The 20,262-nt window shown below is 50.8% G+C and overlaps 1 protein-coding gene across 1 annotated transcript; it reads right to left on the reverse strand.

Moving 5' to 3' along the window:
- Positions 1-7,381: 7,381 nt before the first annotated feature.
- On the reverse strand, positions 7,382-20,084 carry EEF1G (eukaryotic translation elongation factor 1 gamma). The gene is made up of 10 exons (XM_044259457.1): positions 19,929-20,084; positions 18,690-18,848; positions 17,922-17,985; positions 17,624-17,766; positions 16,908-17,051; positions 13,547-13,676; positions 12,966-13,170; positions 8,078-8,250; positions 7,855-7,979; positions 7,382-7,618 (listed from the first exon to the last, which is right to left on the reverse strand). Exons 1-10 carry the CDS (start codon positions 19,938-19,940, stop codon positions 7,460-7,462), a joined length of 1,314 nt encoding a protein of 437 aa, XP_044115392.1. The 5' UTR covers positions 19,941-20,084; the 3' UTR covers positions 7,382-7,459.
- Between the last annotated feature and the right edge of the window lie 178 nt (positions 20,085-20,262).

Genomic DNA, 20,262 nt, shown 5'->3' on the forward strand with positions numbered 1-20,262 from the left:
CAGCTTCCTTGGCCCAGGGGAAGAGAATATATTCAACAACTTTCAATGGCTTAAGTGGAGACGCATGCTCTTTTGGAAATTTCTGCCGACCCTTCTCCTTCCACCCTCTGCTGGAGCCCCCTCCCGCCCCTCACCCCTCACCCCAAAAAGCTAGCCGGTAATGGTGATTTTGTCTCAGGCCACAGCAGGCAGTATGGTGTGATAGCTCAATAAATCGTCACATGCTTGGGGACGAAATGGTCTCAGAAAGGATTAGTGATTCCCCTAAAGTCACACAGCCCTCAGCAGCAGGAGTCAAAACTCCTACCGGCATCCAGGCTCCACGAGGGCAGGGATTTTCTTGTTCTTTGTTGTCTGCCCTGTCCCTGGAGCAGTGGCTGGCATAGAGCAAATGCTGAAGAACTTTGCAGAATGAATGAATGAATGAATGAATGAACAAACGAACGAACTCCAGGGATAACTGCCCCCAAAGTCCGTATCTTTTCCACAACAGTATCCTGAGCCCCACACTTCCTTTTACTCTCAAGCCTCCAGGGACCAATTCCCCCACTTACAGACCTCTCTGGCAGCTACACAAACATTCACTGTGTGTGTAACACCAGGCCCTGGGGCCTGTGGTGCTGGTGCTGGTGCTGGTGCAGGGGATCAAGAACCTGATGGGTTGGGGTGCCTGAGGGGCTCAGTCGGTTAAGCGTCTGCCTTCAGCTCAGCTCATGATCCCAGGGTCCTGGGATCGAGTCCCGCGTCAAGCTCCCCACTCAGGGGGAGCCTGTTCTGCTGCCTGCCACTCCCTCTGCTTGTGCTCATGCTCTCTCTGTCAAATAAATAAATCTTTAAAAATAAATAAATAAATAAATAAGAACACGACAGGATGGCATCCCTGCCCTCATGGTGCTCCTTCCTGAAGGACATGTATTCTGAGCTCCTCACAGGCCTTAGGCTTTGGGAAAATGGGATATTGTCTTTTCTGCTATATCCTTTAAATTGACACCTCATTCCCCCAACATACACTCATGGGGGAATTTTTTTGTGGATACACACACAACTTTTTTAGTTAAAAGGAATCACCCCCACCCCCACCTCCATCTCAACTTTGCAAAGAAAACCTTTCTCTTTTGGAAGGTTTCAGATGCCTCGGTGAAAATAAGGGCCACCCGGGGGTCCAGGAGGACTTCCAGCCTCCTGCCTGGCACTCGGTCCCATTTCTGAGGCATCTGACCCCACACGGGCCTGCGGGTTCATTGGCAAATTAGGTGAGTCCTAGAACTCGTCATCACTGGGATACCCCAGCTTCCCCAGAAGTTTTGTTCCCTCCCCCTGCCCCCTGCTGGGGGTTCCCTGATGTGTACATGCGTCAAGTGTGTGTGTGTGTGATGAACCTTGGGCTTCTCTGTTGCCAGGCGACGTGCCTCTGTTTTGTTCCTATTATGCCTGTTTCCATAGTAACGACAAAGGGAGCTCTGTGGGCAGGCCCCCTGCCAGGGGGATTCCCCTTCCCCTCCCTCCTCGCCGCAGTCCCCTTCTCTAAAATCAGTGTATTACAGGGAAGACAAGACGCCCGACTGCTCAGAGAGTAATCATGGCTTTTAAACTGTGATCCCAGCAAGGAAGTGAAGTGTGCAATCTGCAGTCTCTTTGAAAGCAGACTCCCCGCCCTTCCCATGAGGGCCCTTTGGCGTGTCAGCCTTAGAAGCAGAGAAATGACTGTTACCCCTTCTTTGAGCCATCTGGGATCTCCCCGACCCCACCACCGCCCCATACACACACCCCCAGAGATGAGCGTCTCCACCAAACATCAGCCCCTTCCATGTTCTCTTTCTTCCCTTCCTGATCTGTCTGTCCCAGCGAACAGCGAACCTATCGGGTGATTCTGGGAATAAGGTATTACTGCCTAAGCAATTCCGAAACCCCCAAACTCCTAACCCAAACTCAAAATAGGAAGCCAAGTAAGTATCCCAGCTCAGTTCAAACCTCAGCCTGATTTTAAACCTCGGACTTCAAATAAGGAGTTCCTGAACCACTCAGATCAGACAGCCGGGGTACCGGAAACCTGCCCATTACACTCGGTCCTAATTGAAATCTTCAGGCCAAAGCAGAACCCAAGTCAAAGCTGATTAGAGAACAAGAGACGACACACAGGGCTCTGAGTACGGACTCTGGGAGGAAAGAAGGCACAGAAAGAGCAACCAGGCAAGAGAAAGGGGACGAAGTGGGCAGGGACAGCAGCGCAGGTGGACACGGTTAGAGAGATGGCCTGGAGGCCTGGGAGGTGAGGATGTGTGGATGCGGAGAGATCGAGAAGAGAGGGGAAATGTGGAGCTGAGATTAAGGAAGATAAGAGGCAAAACACTATTGAACAGGGCTGTGAAGGAGGGAGCCCCCCCCCCACCAAAGTAGAGCTCAGAATTGGAGCTGAGGGAGGGAGCCGGAAGGAGCGGAGCAGCCTTTGCCCCAGCCAGCTCCCCTCCCCAGCAGGGAGCGGGGAAGAAGGGGAGCACCAGCCTCCTCTCCCCTTTTTTGGACTCTGCCTTTCCCCCACCCTTTCCAACTTCCTTTGCCTTTCCTCCAGTTCCAGGGGAGAAAGGGATACCAGCCCGCTTTTCCCTCCCTCTGCTGCTTGCACTTCCCAAGTCCAGGCTAAGGAGATCAGGCTGAGCAGTGAGGGAAGGGCCTCGGCTGCCCAGAGCCTGAGTCACCACATAGTTGAGGTTCCTGTCACTCGAAGTCCCGCCTCTGCTACACCCTGTGCCCTCTGCCCGCCCCAGGACTTGGAGCGCTGGGTTGGGAGGTGGTGGCGGTGACCTGCCTTGGGACCTGCTCCACTTCGGGGCTCAATACCCAGCGAGGGCTGCTCCAGCCCTGGATACCACGCTCTCTTTGCCTCCAAAACCAAGGGTGTGTGGTCCGTCATCGTCGCCCCGCGGCTTTGGGAGAGGCGCCCTCCTGCTCTAGGAACCAAAGTGACTCAGTGAGTGGCTTCGAGAACTGTGGAAAGACTCACATGCACCCTTGATAAGTCACTTCCCCTCTCTGGGCTCGGTTCCTCCTGGGTAAAATAAAGGGACTACCTAACGCGGTGTCTCGGGCAATCCTGCATACGGTACATTCTGTAAGCCTGAGTCTCGCAGATGGAGTGTTCCCGCTGAGGGGGGTGGGATAAAGAGGCATGTTTGCTAACCCCTGTCCTAACGGGAGTGGGCGGGGTAGGACACAGGCACCTCCACAATAGGGCCGCCAACACCCTTGGCAACTCGATGATTCAGACCCGCCCAGAGTGGGCTTCCCTGTGACTCAGGGGAAATGCGGATCTCCCTGAGGAATGACTGGCCAGGGGCCCGCTATAACCGGCTCTATTGCTCGTCTCCCCAGCACCTAGAAAGTTTCCGGGTCCCGGTGTAGCCCCCCCACCCCGCCTTTGACGAGCGCTCTGGCCGCCTCAGCTGCTTTCACCTCCCCTTACCTGGCCCTGGCAAGCCTCTTCCCCCGGCCTTCAACTCCATAGCCCTCCCTGCCCTGCCATGTCCCCTCGGTTACCCTTTGGCTCTGCCCATCCTCACTATCCACCCCCATCCTGACGGAGCCAGCCAGATGATTGCAAAAGGGCTGAGCCAGCGGGAGAGGCCCTCACATGACAGCTGTTCCTGCTGCAGAGGGGAGGGGGCAGCTGGAAGTAGAGGGAAGCACATTCCATGGGAGATCCGATCAGAAATAGCCCCAAACCCTGACCGTCCAGCCCCTGCTCTGCGCCTGGCCTGCCCATTGTGTAAACAAGGTAAGGTCAGTAGGCTTCCCCTTTGGAATCCTGGGGAAATGTGGAAGGGGGGCAGGCAGGGGGAAGTTCCTGAAAGGGAGGGGGCTACAAGAATGAAAAGAGCCCAGGAACATCTAGAGACCCTGGGTCACCAAGGGCACCTTTGCCGCTTAGGCAGCCCCACATGCCCATGGGATTCTGCCTTTCCCAAGACATTCAATACAGCACAACGCCCAGCAGCCACCTTGACCGCCATTCCACCCATCCCTTGGGTGCTGAAGCTCTGGGACACCCCAGTAATTCCACTGGAGTAAAATGACAGCCTCCCCCAGGGAGCCATGCCAGCCTGATTAGAACAGACAGGAGCAGGTGGCTGTGTCTCTAACCTTTTGGGAACCCTGGTATTTTCAGGCCCCAGCATTAGGGGAGACATGCAGAAGAGGGGTGAGGACCCCAGAACTCCATTCAAATGCACAGGGGACCAGAGCAAGTCAGGGAAGTTACCCTCCAGTGTAGATACAGCTGGAGGGGTGGGCCAGGGAAGCCACAGCCACCCAGGAAAACCCCTTTGATGTGCAGAGGGAAAGTTTTGGGTTCTGAGGACAAAGAGTGCTGGTTGCCATGAAAACCACAGTATTAATTTCAGAAATGACTGGGTGGATCCTCCAAAACACTTTATTCCACTCCCTTTGACATTCTAGACCCTTCCCCCACCTCTCAAATGGGGAAGTGGCACATTTGGGGCATGTGGGCAGCTGGTGGGCCGGGTCTGACCCAGTGTGCAGAGCAGCTGTCCAGCTCCAGCTCAAATAGGACATGAAAAAAAGAAGACAATCTAGGTCTTTCTTGGAAGAACTTTAAAGGCTTTGGCTTTTTAATAAGTGACTTAAGCAGAGGCCAACAAAGCTAAAACAAATAATTGCTTATAACCAGTATCTACCGGTTTCTACACAGGCTGAACCAAGTCTCAGGCGTTTCCATTCACACGCTGGGCTCGGTGCAGATTTTATCTGCGGCGAGGACATGGATGGCGCTGGAGAGTTATCCCGCTAAATGAAGTAAGTCAGAGAAAGACAAATACGCTATGATGTCACTCATAGGTAGAATTGAAGAAACAAACGAACAAAGGAAAAAAAGAGAGAGAGAAACCAAGAAATAGACTAACTAGAGAGAACTGATGGTTCCCCTGGCAGAGGGGGCGGGGGAGAACAGGGGATGGGGACGAGGGAGTGCCCTGATGAGCACTGAGCGCCGCGTGTTAGTGTGAAATCACTCAATGGCACACCCGAAACTAACATAACTATACGGAACTAAAATAAAGATTTCATCCGTAGTCAAATGCACCTGAGCCCAGACTCCTCTCCTTTCTCCACCTCCTTTTTTGGACGCTCTTAAGATTTTGCCCAGTAAGTGGATAAAACGGCTTCCTCCTTGCATCTCCAAGATCACCCCTGTTCTCAGGCCCAGCCCGCTCCCAACTCCCCCTTCCCTTTTGGCCCCATGACCATGGCTGGGGACCCAGGAGGCACGCGCTGCAGCCTGGGCTCCCGGATGCCAGCTCCAGGTGGTGCACTAGTGTCACAAGCCTCCCCGGCATGTCAGGAAATGGGCCCAACAACCAGAGGCGTCCCCCTGGCGCAGGCGCTCACAGGCGCTCACCCGCCACGCCGAGGCGAGCTGGGCGGGGCCGGGAGGAGCCGGGAGGAGCGGGGGAGCCCGGCAGGGGCCGGGATCGGGATAGGGAGGCCGCCAGTCCTAAGCACAGCCCCAAAGCCCCAGGCTGGGCGGTGACTCAGGGCTCCTCTGGGCAGGGCGGGACCGCACCAACTCCAGATGGCCCTCCCCTCTTTCCCTGCCCCACATCTGCCGCTAGAAACTCCTGCTGTTAACCTCTTTTTTGCCCACCAGGGCAGGGCAGAAGCCCTCTAGGTCCATCTGGCTTCGGAGGCTGATAGCCAACCCACCCCAGGTCTCAACACCCTCCCCTTGGGCTGCCCCCCCCACCTCCGTTTGTGGGTACTGGCCGGCCCCCAAGCACAGGCCTCTTCTCATCCAACAACCTGGCCACTCTCCTCTGCACCAAACCACCAGACCCTGAGGCCCAGGAGGCAGGACGTGGGGATGAGTCACTCTTCCTGCAGTCCGAGGGAGGTTGGGAGGCGGGGTCCCCCAGACCAGCCCAGTCCACATGCGGTGCCAGGTCTGCTGTGGCCCACCCAGCAGAAACCCCATTTTCCCCAGCTCGGTCCCACTTCTGGGCCTCTCTGACCTGCCCCTTCAGACCTTACAGAACTGGGGTCTCTCCAGACTAACTCCTCAGCTACCTGGAAGGTCAAGGATACCAGGAAGGGGGGGTGGTAAAGATTACACAAGCAGAGAAGCAGGGAGGTGTGGTGGGAAACGGAATCTGGGAAGGGAGTCTGACAGGTTAGGTGAGGCCCTGGCACTGAGTGCCTGGCCCAACCCAGCCGGCAACTAGCACTTTTAGATCCTAACCAGGAGCAGCCTGGAATGCTCGGAAGCAAGACAGGTGGCAAGTTTGGATCCAACTCCAGATGACCTGCCAGGGAGCAAACCCTGAGCAAGAACGAGCCCATCCTCGCCCAGCTGGATTCCACATGGGGACTCTGCTCCGCCCATTCTTCCCAGAACCCTGGCTGTAGCCCAAGTACCCAGAGAGATGACAAGCCTAGCCCCCTCCCGAGCTACCAGACCATCTGTACCTGGGAAGACCACCTTCTTCCCCTCCCAGCTAAGCCCTTCTCTACGCTTGGACTAAAGGTGGGAGAGAAAGAACACACGTAAAACCATAAACTAGAGACCAAAGGTTGAGTCGTGACTGTTTCTACATCTGCCTCAGAATGTGAATCAAACTGGAGCTTTCCAACTTCACCGTGTGTAATAACACGGGGAGACCTTTGATGCTCTTCAGACAACAGAAACAGGAACAGTAGGAACAAGAACCTGTGAGAAGGGCATTAAGCTCAAGAGAGAGAATACAGTACTCCCAGGTCTGAGTGGGGTTCTTAGGTGGCAAGTCAGGACTGTCCCAAGTTCCAGGAAGCAGCCGGGCACATTTCCAGCATGGGTTCCAGTGACAGCCACTGGGGTCAAAATCCCATCTCCACAGGCAAGTCTCTTAAATCTCTGAACCCCACTTCCTTGTGAGAAAGTAGGACTACCCCAGAGATGATCCACAGCCAGTCTAGAGGCAACAGGCCAGTCCTGTTCTGAGTAGTCTGCGACTGGTATTCCTGCTTGAAATATTTCAACCAAGACCCTCAGTGCCCCCACCTCCCTCCCTCCCAGGGCATCTGTGAGAAATAACGTGAACTTCCTCCACAAACTATGCTATCGTGCCTTAGCAATCTGGTCCTGAAGACTTAGGCAGTTCCAAAGCCCTATGCCACCACCCGACCCAACTGCATCCGGCCTCTCCCAGCTAGGCCAAAAGTCAGTGATCACAGTACAGGCAGGGCGAATACAGTCAAAACAGAGACCTCTCCTCTACCCTTCTAAGACTCTCTCCTGCAAAAGAAGGTACTGCAGGCCCAGAAAATACCCTGCTTCAACATATCGACTTCCCTTTGAAGAAGCCATCACTCATAAAGGAGGCAGGACAGGTAAGAGTTCAATGTTCAGTTTCCTTTAATGACCACCATCTCCCTGAAGGGCAGGTACAGGCAACTAGGCGACGGCAAGAGATGTTCACTTGAAGATCTTGCCCTGATTGAAGGTTTTGCCCACATGCTGGAAGGCCCCCTCCCAGGAAAAGTACTCTCGAACCAGCGTCTGGGTCTCCTCGCTGCCAGGATCCAGTTTCCGCCAGGTATATGACTCGTAGTCCACCTGCCAATCTGGACTCAGCTGGGGAGAGAAAGCCAGATTAAGCACGTGGTCAGGTTACCAGACACTGTCCCACACCTGTTACTTCCAGCTCAGAAGCATGTCATCAGATCCTAAAATGCCCGTGACCATGGCAGTCCTTCCTGTGCACATTCCTTGCACTCTCCGAATGCCTACAAGCACAGGAATGAAGGTGGACTTCCCACCCCCTTGCCCCACCCTGAAGAGACAGGCTCCTCCCCTACACCTTTCCTCACCGGAAAGGCAAGCTCCTGGCCTCGGAAGACCCAGACTCCAGAAATGGAGCTGCTGTTGTTGGTTCCAAAGAGGATGACACTGGCAAAGGCATTCTTCCTCAGTTTGTCCAACCGCTGGAACATTCCTGAAGGGGCGAGGGAGAACATGCAGTCTTTTTAGAATCACATCACCGACGGCCTTGTTCCCCCCACCTTCCTCTTCCTCGACCCACTCTCTTCTTACCAGTGATGAGGTTGCAACTCATGAAGGTCTGGGTGAGCTCTTCAGGGAAGCGGTACTCAGCGTACCACAGAGACCAGCCATCCTTATCAAAGTGCTCCCAAAAATACGGCAGCGCCACAGAGAGTGTGTCCTCATTGGAGTACTTGCGCTTAAATTCGTCCAACACAAAGGTACTGAATGGAGGAAAAAAGCAAGGTCAATGTGGAGAAGGTCCTACTGAAGCAACAAAGGGTTGCCAGGCTAAGAGAAACTAAGGGCAAATTTCACTAAAAATGTACTGGTTTAAAGGAAGAGGTCACTGGATTGGCAGATGTGTACAACTTTGCAAGGGAGGAGAGCTAAGGGCATATAACCAGGGGCCAGGGCACTCCTCTGCTCCCTATCTCAGGCCTAAGTCAGCTAAGCTCCAGGAGGGTAGGACCCACGTGGGCCGGAGGGAAGCCCTGCCCCGAGGAAAGTGCAGCCAACTGCTGCCCCCTGGTGGAGACCCAGAATGTGCGCTCCTTCTCCGCAGCCACCCCCTCCAGGGCCCTTTCCCACTGAGTCACACTCAGTCCCTGAATCACCGAACTCTCCCCCACCACCACCACAGGCCTCTTCGGGTTACACACACTACAGTGTGACAGCCATGTAACCGGCAAACGTTATCATAAGGCCTCCGCCCCAGACCTTACACCCGTGGCCTTGAGTCACTCTGCCCAGGAACAAGTCCAGATGCTGCAAAGACCTAAGGGTTAGAGCCTTGCAGCAACTTGGCACAGTGCTGAGAAGGCTCGCTGTGCAGAGTCCCTCCCCTCATGGCAGGGTGCTCTTTCTTTTCTTTCCAGTTATAAAACCACATGCTGACTGAAGAAAATCACTGGCAATGCCAGCAAACAAGAGAAATGATTAGTATATTCGTGTACTTCCAGCTGGTGGCTCTCCAAAGACCAGTTTTGTGTAGTTTTGTGCCTTTCATCATTTAATACTGTCACCCTACCAGGGATTCTTTTTCACAAATGTTTTAAGATTTTCTATTTATTCATTTGCGAGAGACAACATGGGAACACAAGCAAGGGGGAAGGTCAGAGGGAGAGGGAGAAGCAGACTCCCCACTGAGCACAGAGCCCAATGCGGGGCTCAATCCCAGGACACCAGGATCATGATCTGAGTCGAAGGCAGACACTTCACTGAGTAACCAAGGCGCCCTTTACAAATTTTTTTTTTAATTTATTTATTTATTTATTTATTTGATGGAGATCACAAGTAGGCAGAGAGGCAGGCAAAAAGAGAGGAGGAAGCAGGCTTCCGCTGAGCAGAGAGCCCGATGCAGGGCTTGATCCCAGGATCCTTAGATCATGACCTGAGCTGAAGGCAAAGGCTTTAACCCACTGACCCACCCAGGCACCCCTTTTACAAATGTTTTAATGGCTAAATAATACTCTACTGTATGACTGTGCCATAAACCTATTTTTTTTTTAAGATTTTATTTGACAGAGAGATTACAAGTAGGCAGAGAGGCAGGCAGAGAGAGAGAGGAGGAAGCAGGCTCCCTGCTGAGCAGAGAGCCTGATGCGGGACTCGATTCCAGGACCCTGAGATCATGACCTGAGCCGAAGGCAGCGGCTTAACCCACTGAGCCACCCAGGCGCCCCATAAACCTATTTTTAAAAACCCTTACTAAATTTGGGTAAATTGGAAGGGGAGGTGAACCATGAGAGACTATGGACTCTGAAAAACAGTCTGAGGGGTTTGAAGTGGCAGGGGGGTGGGAGGTTGGGGTACCAGGTGGTGGGTATTATAGAGGGCACAGCTTGCATGGAGCACTGGGTGTGGTGAAAAAATAATGAATACTGTTTTTCTGAAAATAAATAAATTGGGGAGAAAAAAAAAAAAAAAACAAAAAAAAAAAAACCCTTACTAAATGTTTAATTGGCTCCATTGTTCATTACTATAAATAATGCCAACAAACCCAGAGTTAAAAACCATTCCTTTCCCTCTTCCCAGATAAGGTTAAGTGGGGTGACCTGCCCACTGTTAGAATATAGCAAAGCAGATGCTGTCCTTGAACCCTGGGTCCTATGGTCCTTCCCAAAAATACAACGGAGACCTCCTCTAAGGAGCTTCTACTCCAACCATCTGAAAAAGGGACCAGGGATTTTTTTCTTCACACCTTCCTGAGCTGTTAGAACTTCATAATTTATGACCATGTTGTATCCATTTCCCCCCAAATGAGGACAAGCTCTGAACCGTTCCGGAAACAAGTGTAGCTGGAAGGCCTTAGAAGGACTGAAACTGGGACACCTGGGTGGCTCAGTTGGTTAAGCGTCTGCCTTGGGCTCAGGTACTGATCATAGAGTCCTAGGATAGAGTCATGTGTGGGGCTTCGTGCTCAGCAGGGAGTCGGCTTGCTCCTCTCCCTCTAACCTTCCCCCCTGCTTGTGCTCTCTTGCAAATAAATAAAATCTTTAAAAAAAAAAAAAAAAAAGGAGCCAGAACCAACTATTGACATATAGCAGCCTTCATCTTTGAAGACATTACCTTTGCATTAAAAATCCTACGGAAGATCTCTTGCCAGCCCAAAAGAGAACCAGAGTAATACTGCTAACTGGTATGAACCTGGGCACCTGGGTGGCTCAGTGGGTTAAGCCTCTGCCTTTGGCTCAGATCATGACCTCAGGGTCCTGGGATGGAGCCCTGCATCAGGCTCTCTGCTCAGCAGGGAGCCTGCTTCCTCCTCTCCCTCTGCCTATCTCTCTGCCTACTTGTGATCTCTCTGTCAAATAAAATCTTTAAAAAAAAAAAAAAGTGGTATGAATCAATATTCCCAAAAGGAGGTAAGTTGGTTTTTTTTTTAACTCAATTACATTATTTATTTTTTTAATTTTTAGATTTTATTTATTTATTTGACAGAGAAAGACACACCGAGAGAGGGAACACAAGCAGGGAGAGTGGGAGAGGGAATAGCAAGCTCCCTACTGAGCAGGGAACCCGGCATAGGGCTCCATCCCAGGACTCTGAGCCAAAGGCAGACAGACGCTTAACAACTGAGCCACCCAGGCACCTCAGGATATAAGTTTATTAACAATTTTCAGTCTACTGGTGATCTATTTTCTGCCCAAAATATACATACCTAATATACGTGAAAATCTCTAGCTAACAATTAACTGGGTCCATGTTACAAGAGCACACGTAACTCAAGTTAGTTATCACAGCTTATGTACACACACCAAAACTCCTGCTCACTCCTGACCTGTCCTTGTATTCGGTTCAAGGTCAACCACCTCAGTTCAAAAAGAAATACATCTGTAAAGAGAAGCTTCATCTGAAGGCTTCCTTGGTCATGTATGAAGTGCCTAGGCCCAAGATTACACTTCTTTCTCCCCAAATGGGGAAGAGCAGTGCCCACTGTGACCATCTGTGCTAGGATGCTCATCATTTACAAGTCCCCATGCCCCTATTCTGCCCACCAGCAGTGTGCACCTTCATGCTAATTTATGCCATAAAAAAACATGACAGGGGCACCTGGGTGGCTCAGTGGGTTAAAGCCTCTGCCTTTGGCTCGGGTCACGATCCCTGCTCGGCAGGGAGCCTGCTTCTCCCCATCTCTCTCTCTGCCTGCCTCTCTGCCTACTTGTGATCTATGTCAAATAAATAAATAATCTTTAAAAAAAAATTTTTTTTAATTTCTTAAAAATGTTAAAAACCATTACAAGGAGAGCCTGGGCGGCTCAGTTAGTTAAGCACCTGACCCTTGATTTCGGCTCAGGTCATGACCTCACAGAGATCAAGCCCCATTTGGGAGTCTGCTTCTCTCTGCCTCCCTCTGCACACCCTCCACAAAATAAAATCTTTTTTTTTTTTTAAGATTTTATTTATTTGTCAGAGAGAGAAAGGGAGAGAGAGCGAGCGCAGGCAGACAGAATGGCAGGCAGAGGGAGAGGGAGAAGCAGGCTCCCCACCGAGCAAGGAGCCCAATGAGGGACTTGATCCCAAGACGCCGGGATCATGACCTGAGCCGAAGGCAGCTGCTTAACCAATTAAGCCACCCAGGCGTCCCCACAGAATAAAATCTTTAAAAAAAAAAAAAAAACCCCACCATTACAAAACGGGGGAGGGTGAACCCTGTTGAACCCCAACAGACCAACTAGTGAGATGGTGGACAGCTTTGGGAAAGGCAGAGTGAGTGAGTGAGAAAAGCAGGAGCAAGAACTACGTGAAGTGGCCGCTGACAACAGAGGTCTCCTAATGCAATTCTAATAAACGCCAGGGCACTAGCTGAGGACTTGAGTACAGATAGCAGGCAAGTACTGGATGCCCCCTTCTGGGAAAACCAACAAGCTTCCTTTCACTGTATTCTTTTCTTTCAAGAACCCCAACCTTTACTGAAAAGGCTGGCAGTGGATGGGGTGAAGACCATCCCATCTTCTTCCTTCTTCAGGGGTTCTATTCCCCCATCTGGGAAACAATGCAGCAGACAGGCACTAGGGAGTCACGGTCACCGTCCCTTCTCAATGAGGATGTTTATACCATTTCCTCACATAGGGCGCCTGGGTGGCTCAGTCAGTGAAGCATCTGCCTTCGGTTCTGATCATGATCCCAGAGTCCTGGGATGGAGCCCGAGAGCCCCACATCAGGCTCCCTGCTCAGCGGGGAGTCTGCTTCTCCCTCTCCTTCTGTCCCTCCCCCACTGCTTGTGTGCACACACTCCCTTCTCTCTTAAATAAATGTTTAAAAAAAATTTACCCAATTCTCGAGGATAAACTCAAGAAGTTGTTTTCCTTGCAAACAAGACATCTTTCAATTTTATATGGACAACCTAAAATGGTCCTAGCTATGAGAGGGGAACACACAAAGGCAAAAACTGGCCTTCTTGAATCTCATGCCCCCTTCCCTCTAATATCCTTACCTCTTGGGCAGGTGAGCGAAGGGGTCCTTGGCCTTCGGCTCAGCAGCCAATGCCTGTTCACATTCATCCATCTCCTCCTCAGGAGCAGGGGCAGCAGCCTTCTTCTCCTCTTTCCGCTCAGCCTGGGGCTTCTGCTTCTCTTCCCGAGAACCTTTCTCTTTCCGTGGGGTGTCCTTTTTAGGCTGGCTCTCTGCAAACTTTTTAGCTGGCGCAGAGAAAGGGAGAGAAGTCAGCATCCTGCCTCTCTCCGTATGCATCCAAAGGCAGGCAGTGAGCAAGGGAACGGAAACCCACTGCTGGGCAACTGTGGAATCTAAGCTCCGCACTGCTCTGTCACCCGCTCCCTGTATGTCCTGCAGCACAAACACAATACTCAGCAACAAACACACACATGCACTGTGACTCCTGTATGTGAACACTAAGGAGGGAAAGTACGTATGCCTATAAAACACAGGACACTACATAGGACAGCCCGCATTCTGTGGGTCCACGTAACCCAGAAGCCTGATGGGAAATCAAGGGATGGAGACTGAGCGAACAGCCCCGAGCTGGGCCACATGCTCCTCTACCTCCAGACTCACCATCAAACTGGGCCATCTTCTCACAGAGTTTCACCTCCCCCAAGACAGCCCGGAACTGGGGCTGGTTAATGCAGGTGAGGAACCAGCGGTTGGTATTGGGGAAGGCCTGGCGGAAAGAAGGCTCCAGGACCTGTCACAACATAAGGGTGGAAGAAGCAAAGGAGAGAAAGGTCTTGAGGGGTTTCAAGTCAGAGAGCTTTGTCTTTCTCTACACCAAAGCTCCACCTTCTCTCAACCCCTGAGAGGGCAGCTCCCTAGAACACCATCTTACCCTGGAAGGCTACTTCCCATTTACCCTCCTCTTTTTAACACTACAGTCCAACTTAATGGATACTTGATCCCATCCTCCGTTTACTACAAATCTAGCTGGTAGACATGTTCATACGGCACCTTAGCCCTTTTACAAAACCACGTCACACCAACACATTCCAATCTCAAATGTCATGTGTCAGGGCGCCTGGGGGGCTCAGTCAGTTAGGTGTCTGCCTTCAGCTCGGGTTATGATCCTAGAGTCCCGGGATCAATCGAGCCCCCAGTGGGGCTCCGTCTCAGTGGGGACCCTACTTCTCCCTGTCCCTTTGCCCTCCCCCCAGCTCATGCTCTTTTTCTATTTCTTTCTCAAATACATCAATTAAATCCTTTAAAAAAAAGTTACATGTCAAACTAAATACAGAGGTGGGGCAACACAGCTACCAATACTCCTTCTGCCAAATAAACAAGGTAACAGAAACTATCTACACATGATACATATTTTTCTTTCACCAAACTTCAGGACCTAGCAACATTCTTAACAACAACAAAAAAAAAAGCAAAAAGTATTTCAGAATACCAAACAGTCCTTTAAACTAAACTTAGCTTCGCAACAAACTCCTTTACCACCTTTTTTTTTTTTTTTTAATTCATTTGACAGACAGAGATCACAAGCAGGCAGAGAGGCAGGCAGAGAGAGAGGGGTAAGCAGGCTCCCCGATGAGCAGAGAGCCCAATGCGGGGCTCGATCCCAGGACCCTGAGATCATGACCTGAGCCGAAGGCAGAGGCTTTAACCCACTGACCCACCCAGGCGCCCCTCTTTTACCATCTTTTAGTTTGCTAAGATCAGAGCGAAAATAATCTTTGTCATGGAGACAGACTAGAGCAGTCAGTTCTATAGTACTGGTTCTACAGTATTTAGGTTTTCTTTTCTTTCCTTCATTTTTAAAAAAATGATTTTATTTATTTATTTGACAGAGAAAGATCACAAGTAGGCAGAGAGGCAGGCAGAGAGAGAGAGAGAGAGAGAAACAGGCTCCCTGCTGAGCAAAGAGCCTGATGCAGGGCTCGATCCCAGGACCCTGAGAGATCCTGACCTGAGCCAAAGGCAGCGGCCCAACCCACTGAGCCACCCAGGCGCCCCTGGGTTTTCTTTTCTTTTCTCTTAAGATTTTTATTTATTTGGGACACCTGGGTGGCTCAGTTGGTTGAGCAGCTGCCTTCGGCTCGGGTCACGATCCCGGCGTCCTGGGATGTGTCCCACATCGGGCTCCTTGCTCGGCGGGGAGCCTGCTTCTCCCTCTGCCTGCCATTCTGTCTGCCTGTGCTCGCTCGCTCTCCCTCTCTCTCTCTGATAAATAAATAAAATCTTAAAAAAAAAAAAAGATTTTTATTTATTTGAGGCGCGTGGGCAGCTCAGTTGTTAAGCATCTGCCTTTGGCTCAGGTCATGATCCCTGCCGGGGGTGGAGCCCCCATCCGGTTCCCTACTCAGCTGCAAGCGTGCTCCTCCCTCTCCCACTCCAGCTGCTTGCATTCCCTCTCTCACTGTCTGTTTAAAAAAAAAAAAAAAAAAAAAAAAAAACCACACACACATACAAAACACAAGGGAACACAAGTAGGTACTTTTTTTTTTTTTTTAAAAAGATGTTATTTATGTATTTGACAGACAGAGATCACAGCAGGCAGAGAGGCAGGCAGAGAGAAAGGAGGAAGCAGGCTCCCCGATGAGCAGAGAGCCCGACGCGGGGCTCGATCCCAGGACCCTGGGATCATGACCTGAGCCAAAGGCAGAGGTTTTAACCCACTGAGCCACCCAGGCGCCCACAAGTAGGTACTTTTTGCCCCCAATTATCACACTACTATTCTGGACTAGTATCAGTCCAAGAGCTGCTGGGACACCTGGGTGGCTCCGTTGGTTGGGCCTCTTGTGATCTTGCTCTCTCTCAAATAAATAAATTAAAAAGAAAAAAAAGTGTACCAGGGGCGCCTGGGTGGCTCAGTGGGTTAGGCCGCTGCCTTCGGCTCAGGTCATGATCTCAGGGTCCTGGGATGGAGCCCCGCATCAGGCTCTATGCTCAGCAGGGAGCCTGCTTCCCTCTCTCTGCCTCTCTGCCTACTTGTGGTCTCTGTCTGTCAAATAAATAAATAAAATCTTTAAAAAAAAAAAAAAAGTGTACTAGGGCACCTGGGTGGCTCAGTGGGTTAAAGCCTCTGTCTTCGGCTCGGGTCATAATCCCAGGGTCCTGGGATAGAGCCCCATGTCGGGTTCCTTACTCAGTGAGAAGCCTGCTTCTCCCTCTCTCTCTGCCATTCTCCTGCCTGTGCTCTGTCTCTCTCTCTCAAATAAATAACTAAAAAACTTTTAAATTTAAAAAAAAAAAAAAATTTTTTTAACTTTTAAAAAAAAGGGGCGTCTGGGTGGCACAGTGGGTTAAAGCCTTTGCCTTCTGCTCAGGTCATGATCTCAGGGTCCTGGGATCGAGCCCCGCATTGGGCTCTCTGCTCGGCGGGGAGCCTGCTTCCTCCTCTCTGCCTGCTTGTGATCTCTGTCAAATAAATAAAATCTTTACCAAAAAAAAAAACCTTTTTAAAAAGAGGTACTGCTCTGCATTCAACACGTCATGTTCTCTGACCCAGTAACCTCAAGACTAATTACCACCTCACTGGTTTTATAACTTACAAGGAAAAGAACTAAAGGAATTCTCTCCCCCTCTCTCACACACACACACATACCTCTACCTACAACTAGTCAGTAATGAAACCAAAAACTGAACCTAGCCTGCCTCCAAAAGACCTTGGTACTGAAGCTACCAGCCCTACTTATATCTTTACAACTAAACACAAGCACAGCTGGATTTCCCAAAAAGTACGGAAACAAACTAAACATCTTCACTGCCAAACAGAAAGTCAGGAAACAGAACGTTACCTAACTTCTCAGAAGGAGGGAAAGCAGTCAGGGTACTCAAACTTAAGATCCCTAGTTGTTACCAGACACACACTCATATCCAAGTCCTTGGCAGAATAAGGGTAACCTGGAAGAATCATTCATCACTTCGTTTCTACCCTCCCTCCCTACCCTCTGCCGACGTGATTCTTTATAAACGTCACCTGTTTATAGAGCCACAACAGGGTGCAAACAACTGTGATGTCAGCCAGTGTCACACGTTCGCCCACCAGGAAAGTCCTCGTCTTCAAGTGAGCATCCAGTAGGCCCAGAATTCGCCTCACTTCCTCCTTTGCATTCTCTGTGGCCTATTGATTTAAAATGATCAAAAACTTAATAGCAGGTACCCATCCCTTTCCCTGTTCCCCTCCCCCTAGCAACAGAACCAAGGTTGGTTCTGTTTCATTTCATTTCATTTCATTTACTAAATTCTGGCTCATTCCCATCCCCTCTCAATGGAATCAGATCCGAGATCATTCCCAATGTATGACAAATGAAGCTCTCGACACCCAATTTCTTCATGGTGGAGTCTAGATGAATTTCCCACTACACTGACCTAGTCCTTTATCTTTGGATTTTAGAAGGGACCTCAGAGATCACCTGGCTTAACCACTCCCCTACCATCTGGGATAGCTTTTCTACAGCAGAGATCTCTTCTCTGACCACTCTCAACAGGCACCACTTCCAGTGGATCTGTGTGACAAAGAACCCAGATACCATCAACCACAGTGCTCAAAATTCACACCCTGACGATGAGGTCTTTAATTATCCACATATTCTTAGCATCTCCTTTTCTCAATCTATTTTATTTCTTACTCCCTGACACTCAGGAGTTGATGCCATCCCTGCCCTTGGCTTCTCCCCCAGTCCCAAGGCTTACCTGCTTGTTGTGGTGCATGATGCCCAAGGTGGGGAAGACCCAGGTACTGGCTGGGGGCACTATGTCGCTATCAGCAAAGCTCACCCACTGCACCACCTGGGCTGCTGCCTCGGGAGTACTTCCCCGCAGCTCCTCATTGCTCACTGCAGAGGCAGAACACAAAGGTCAGAACTTTGGGGTCATGCCAACATCAATCCAAGTCCATGAAAATTCCTCTTCTACACACTCCAGCTCACCCTCATCCTCTCCTAACTCCTTCATTCCAGATCTTCCCATTCCCACACCCACTGCAAATTACCATAGTAGGCAATGGCATTGCTCTCGAACACACAAAATCCATCGTCACCCTCAAATGCTGGAACCTGGGGCAAAACAATCAAAAAGATAAGTAAAATTCAAAAAAATAAGTAAAAATCACAGTAACTTTTCACTAGCCAATCTCAGGAACTCCAATCATTTTGGATAAAAGTTCTTACGTAAGGCTGACAACCCTTACTAAACAAACTATTGATAAACACTACTGGTACTAACTCTAACCCATGAACTACAAATATTTAAGTAATTTGCTATACCTTACAATCTAAACTCTCATAAGAAACCACAAAGATTTAGGTATTATGTCTGTATAAAATCCCCCAAATGGGCAAAAGATCAAAAAACCAAGTGTCATATCTCTGTCCGTGTACTTGAAAGAATGGCTCCCCACACAGCATTTGTCTCCTTTGTTTAGCAAGGTTATTTGTGGATCTCTGTAAGCCCCTTGGTCGGCTCAGGGCAATACCTGATACATTTCCACCGCAATCAATCAAAACTCTCTCCCACAAACACAAAGCAACCTGTGAATTTTATAACAATCACTGGACAGCTCTGCATTACTTCTAACTACATGTAAATCAACATTTATCTCAAAATAAAAAGAACTTTAAATCACTAAAATGTAAAAAAAAAAAAAAAAAGGTTATATGGAAAGCTCCCTTTTAAAGATGGAGACCATCTTCAGAGTGAGACAATCTCAGGGCTCCTTGAGTTCTCGGGACCAAAGACCCCTGTGCACTTTCTTACTTACCTTGCCTGCAGGAAATTTACGGAGAAATTCAGGGGTGCGGTTGGTTTGGCCAAAGTGGAAGTGGGGTGGTGCGGAGAGCACGCGGACCTGAGCCCCGCTGTACTGAGCAGCAATGAGGGCCTTGAAGGCCCTCCAGTTTTCAGGATATGTGTACAGGGTCTATGGGGAAAAGGAGGGTGGTATTCATGAGTAAAAAGGTCTCAGTCCTAAATGTCATCTCCCAGGATAAATTCCCTGAGTTATTCCCAACCTGTTCAAGTCACTTTTACTCCCCCGGTGAACCGAGCTCTCTCTAGTATCTGTCATGTGTAATCAGAGTCCTCTGAAATACCGAAGACAGAACTACACACCAACTGCTAAATAAAGCTTGCGGACAGGCTTGACCTTCCCTAAGGAAGGACATCTCTAGAATCATTCTCACCTCAAATATATCTGTCCAGAAACCCAGAACTTGTAGCTCCCTCAGACTCCACCCGCCAACAAACATACACTCCTCCCTTCCCGGAGCCTTGGTTTCATTCATTGATGGTTAGCGAGTACCTGCCTACTCCACTGCTGAGCCGCGCACCCCTTCCAAAGCAGCACCCTTGTGTCTCACACACCCCGACCGCTTCCGAGTTCCCCTCAGAAGAGCCACGGAGAAACCGAATGGCATCTTCTCCTCCTAAACCAACTCGATCTCCCCAAAGGACCACTCCTTCTTGTCACGCGTCCCGTCCCTCCGGTCCTGTCCCGCAGTGAGTTCCCTGGCGTTGCCTTCTCCTTCTATTAACCCGGCCAGCACGTTCTGACTCCCCCGTCCGGATAGTCCTCCCGTTCCCAAACCTCCCCGCTGGACGACCCTCAACCGGAGACAGCCGTACCTAACCACAAAGACCCTCCTCTTCACCCCGTCCCTGTGGCTGCCCCACAAAACGGTCGCAAAAGTTCTGTCAACCTGCCGGGATCCCACGTCTCGAGGCGGCAACGAACCCGAACCCCTTTCTCAGGCCCCAGACGGCCAGGATCCGACATCTCTTTTCTCCTCTACCCGAGACCCTTCCACCTCTTTGGCCTCCAAGAGTCCCAGCCTCAGTTCCCCTCCAGGGCCTGGAAGCCTTGCACTCCAACAGTACGGTCTCCAGACCCCGGATCACTTCCCCACTCGCCTCCAGAACTCCTCTGACCCCGGAGAGCCCTATTCCGGCAGAGGATGGCGTTGGATACCGCGACCCGGATCGCCGGAGCCGGCAAACTTACCCCAGCCGCCATGGTGATTCCGCAGAGAAAGGGGGTGGGGTTCTCGGCGCTGCCGCAAAGTAAGCCGTCAGGGAGAGGAGCGGGGGAAGGGGAGAGCCGTGGAGAAGCAGCAGCCGCAAAGCGAGGACGCCACAGAAGGCATACGCACGACAGTTCTGTATCCCTCGGTGGCTGAATTGGAAAAAGAAGGGGGTGGGGCCTGCTGTTCTGCGCAGAGAAACCTCGCGCCGGCGCAGTGGAACTCCTCGCTGGCCCGCCCCTCGGGCCTGGCCAATCCGAGTCCCGACGTGGAGGTTGAAGGCGCGGAGGGTAAACTGAGAGAACCAGCTGGAAA

The sequence above is a fragment of the Neovison vison genome, chromosome 7 (genome assembly GCF_020171115.1).
Source record: "Neovison vison isolate M4711 chromosome 7, ASM_NN_V1, whole genome shotgun sequence".
In the NCBI taxonomy this organism is placed as follows: Eukaryota; Metazoa; Chordata; class Mammalia; order Carnivora; family Mustelidae; genus Neogale; species Neogale vison.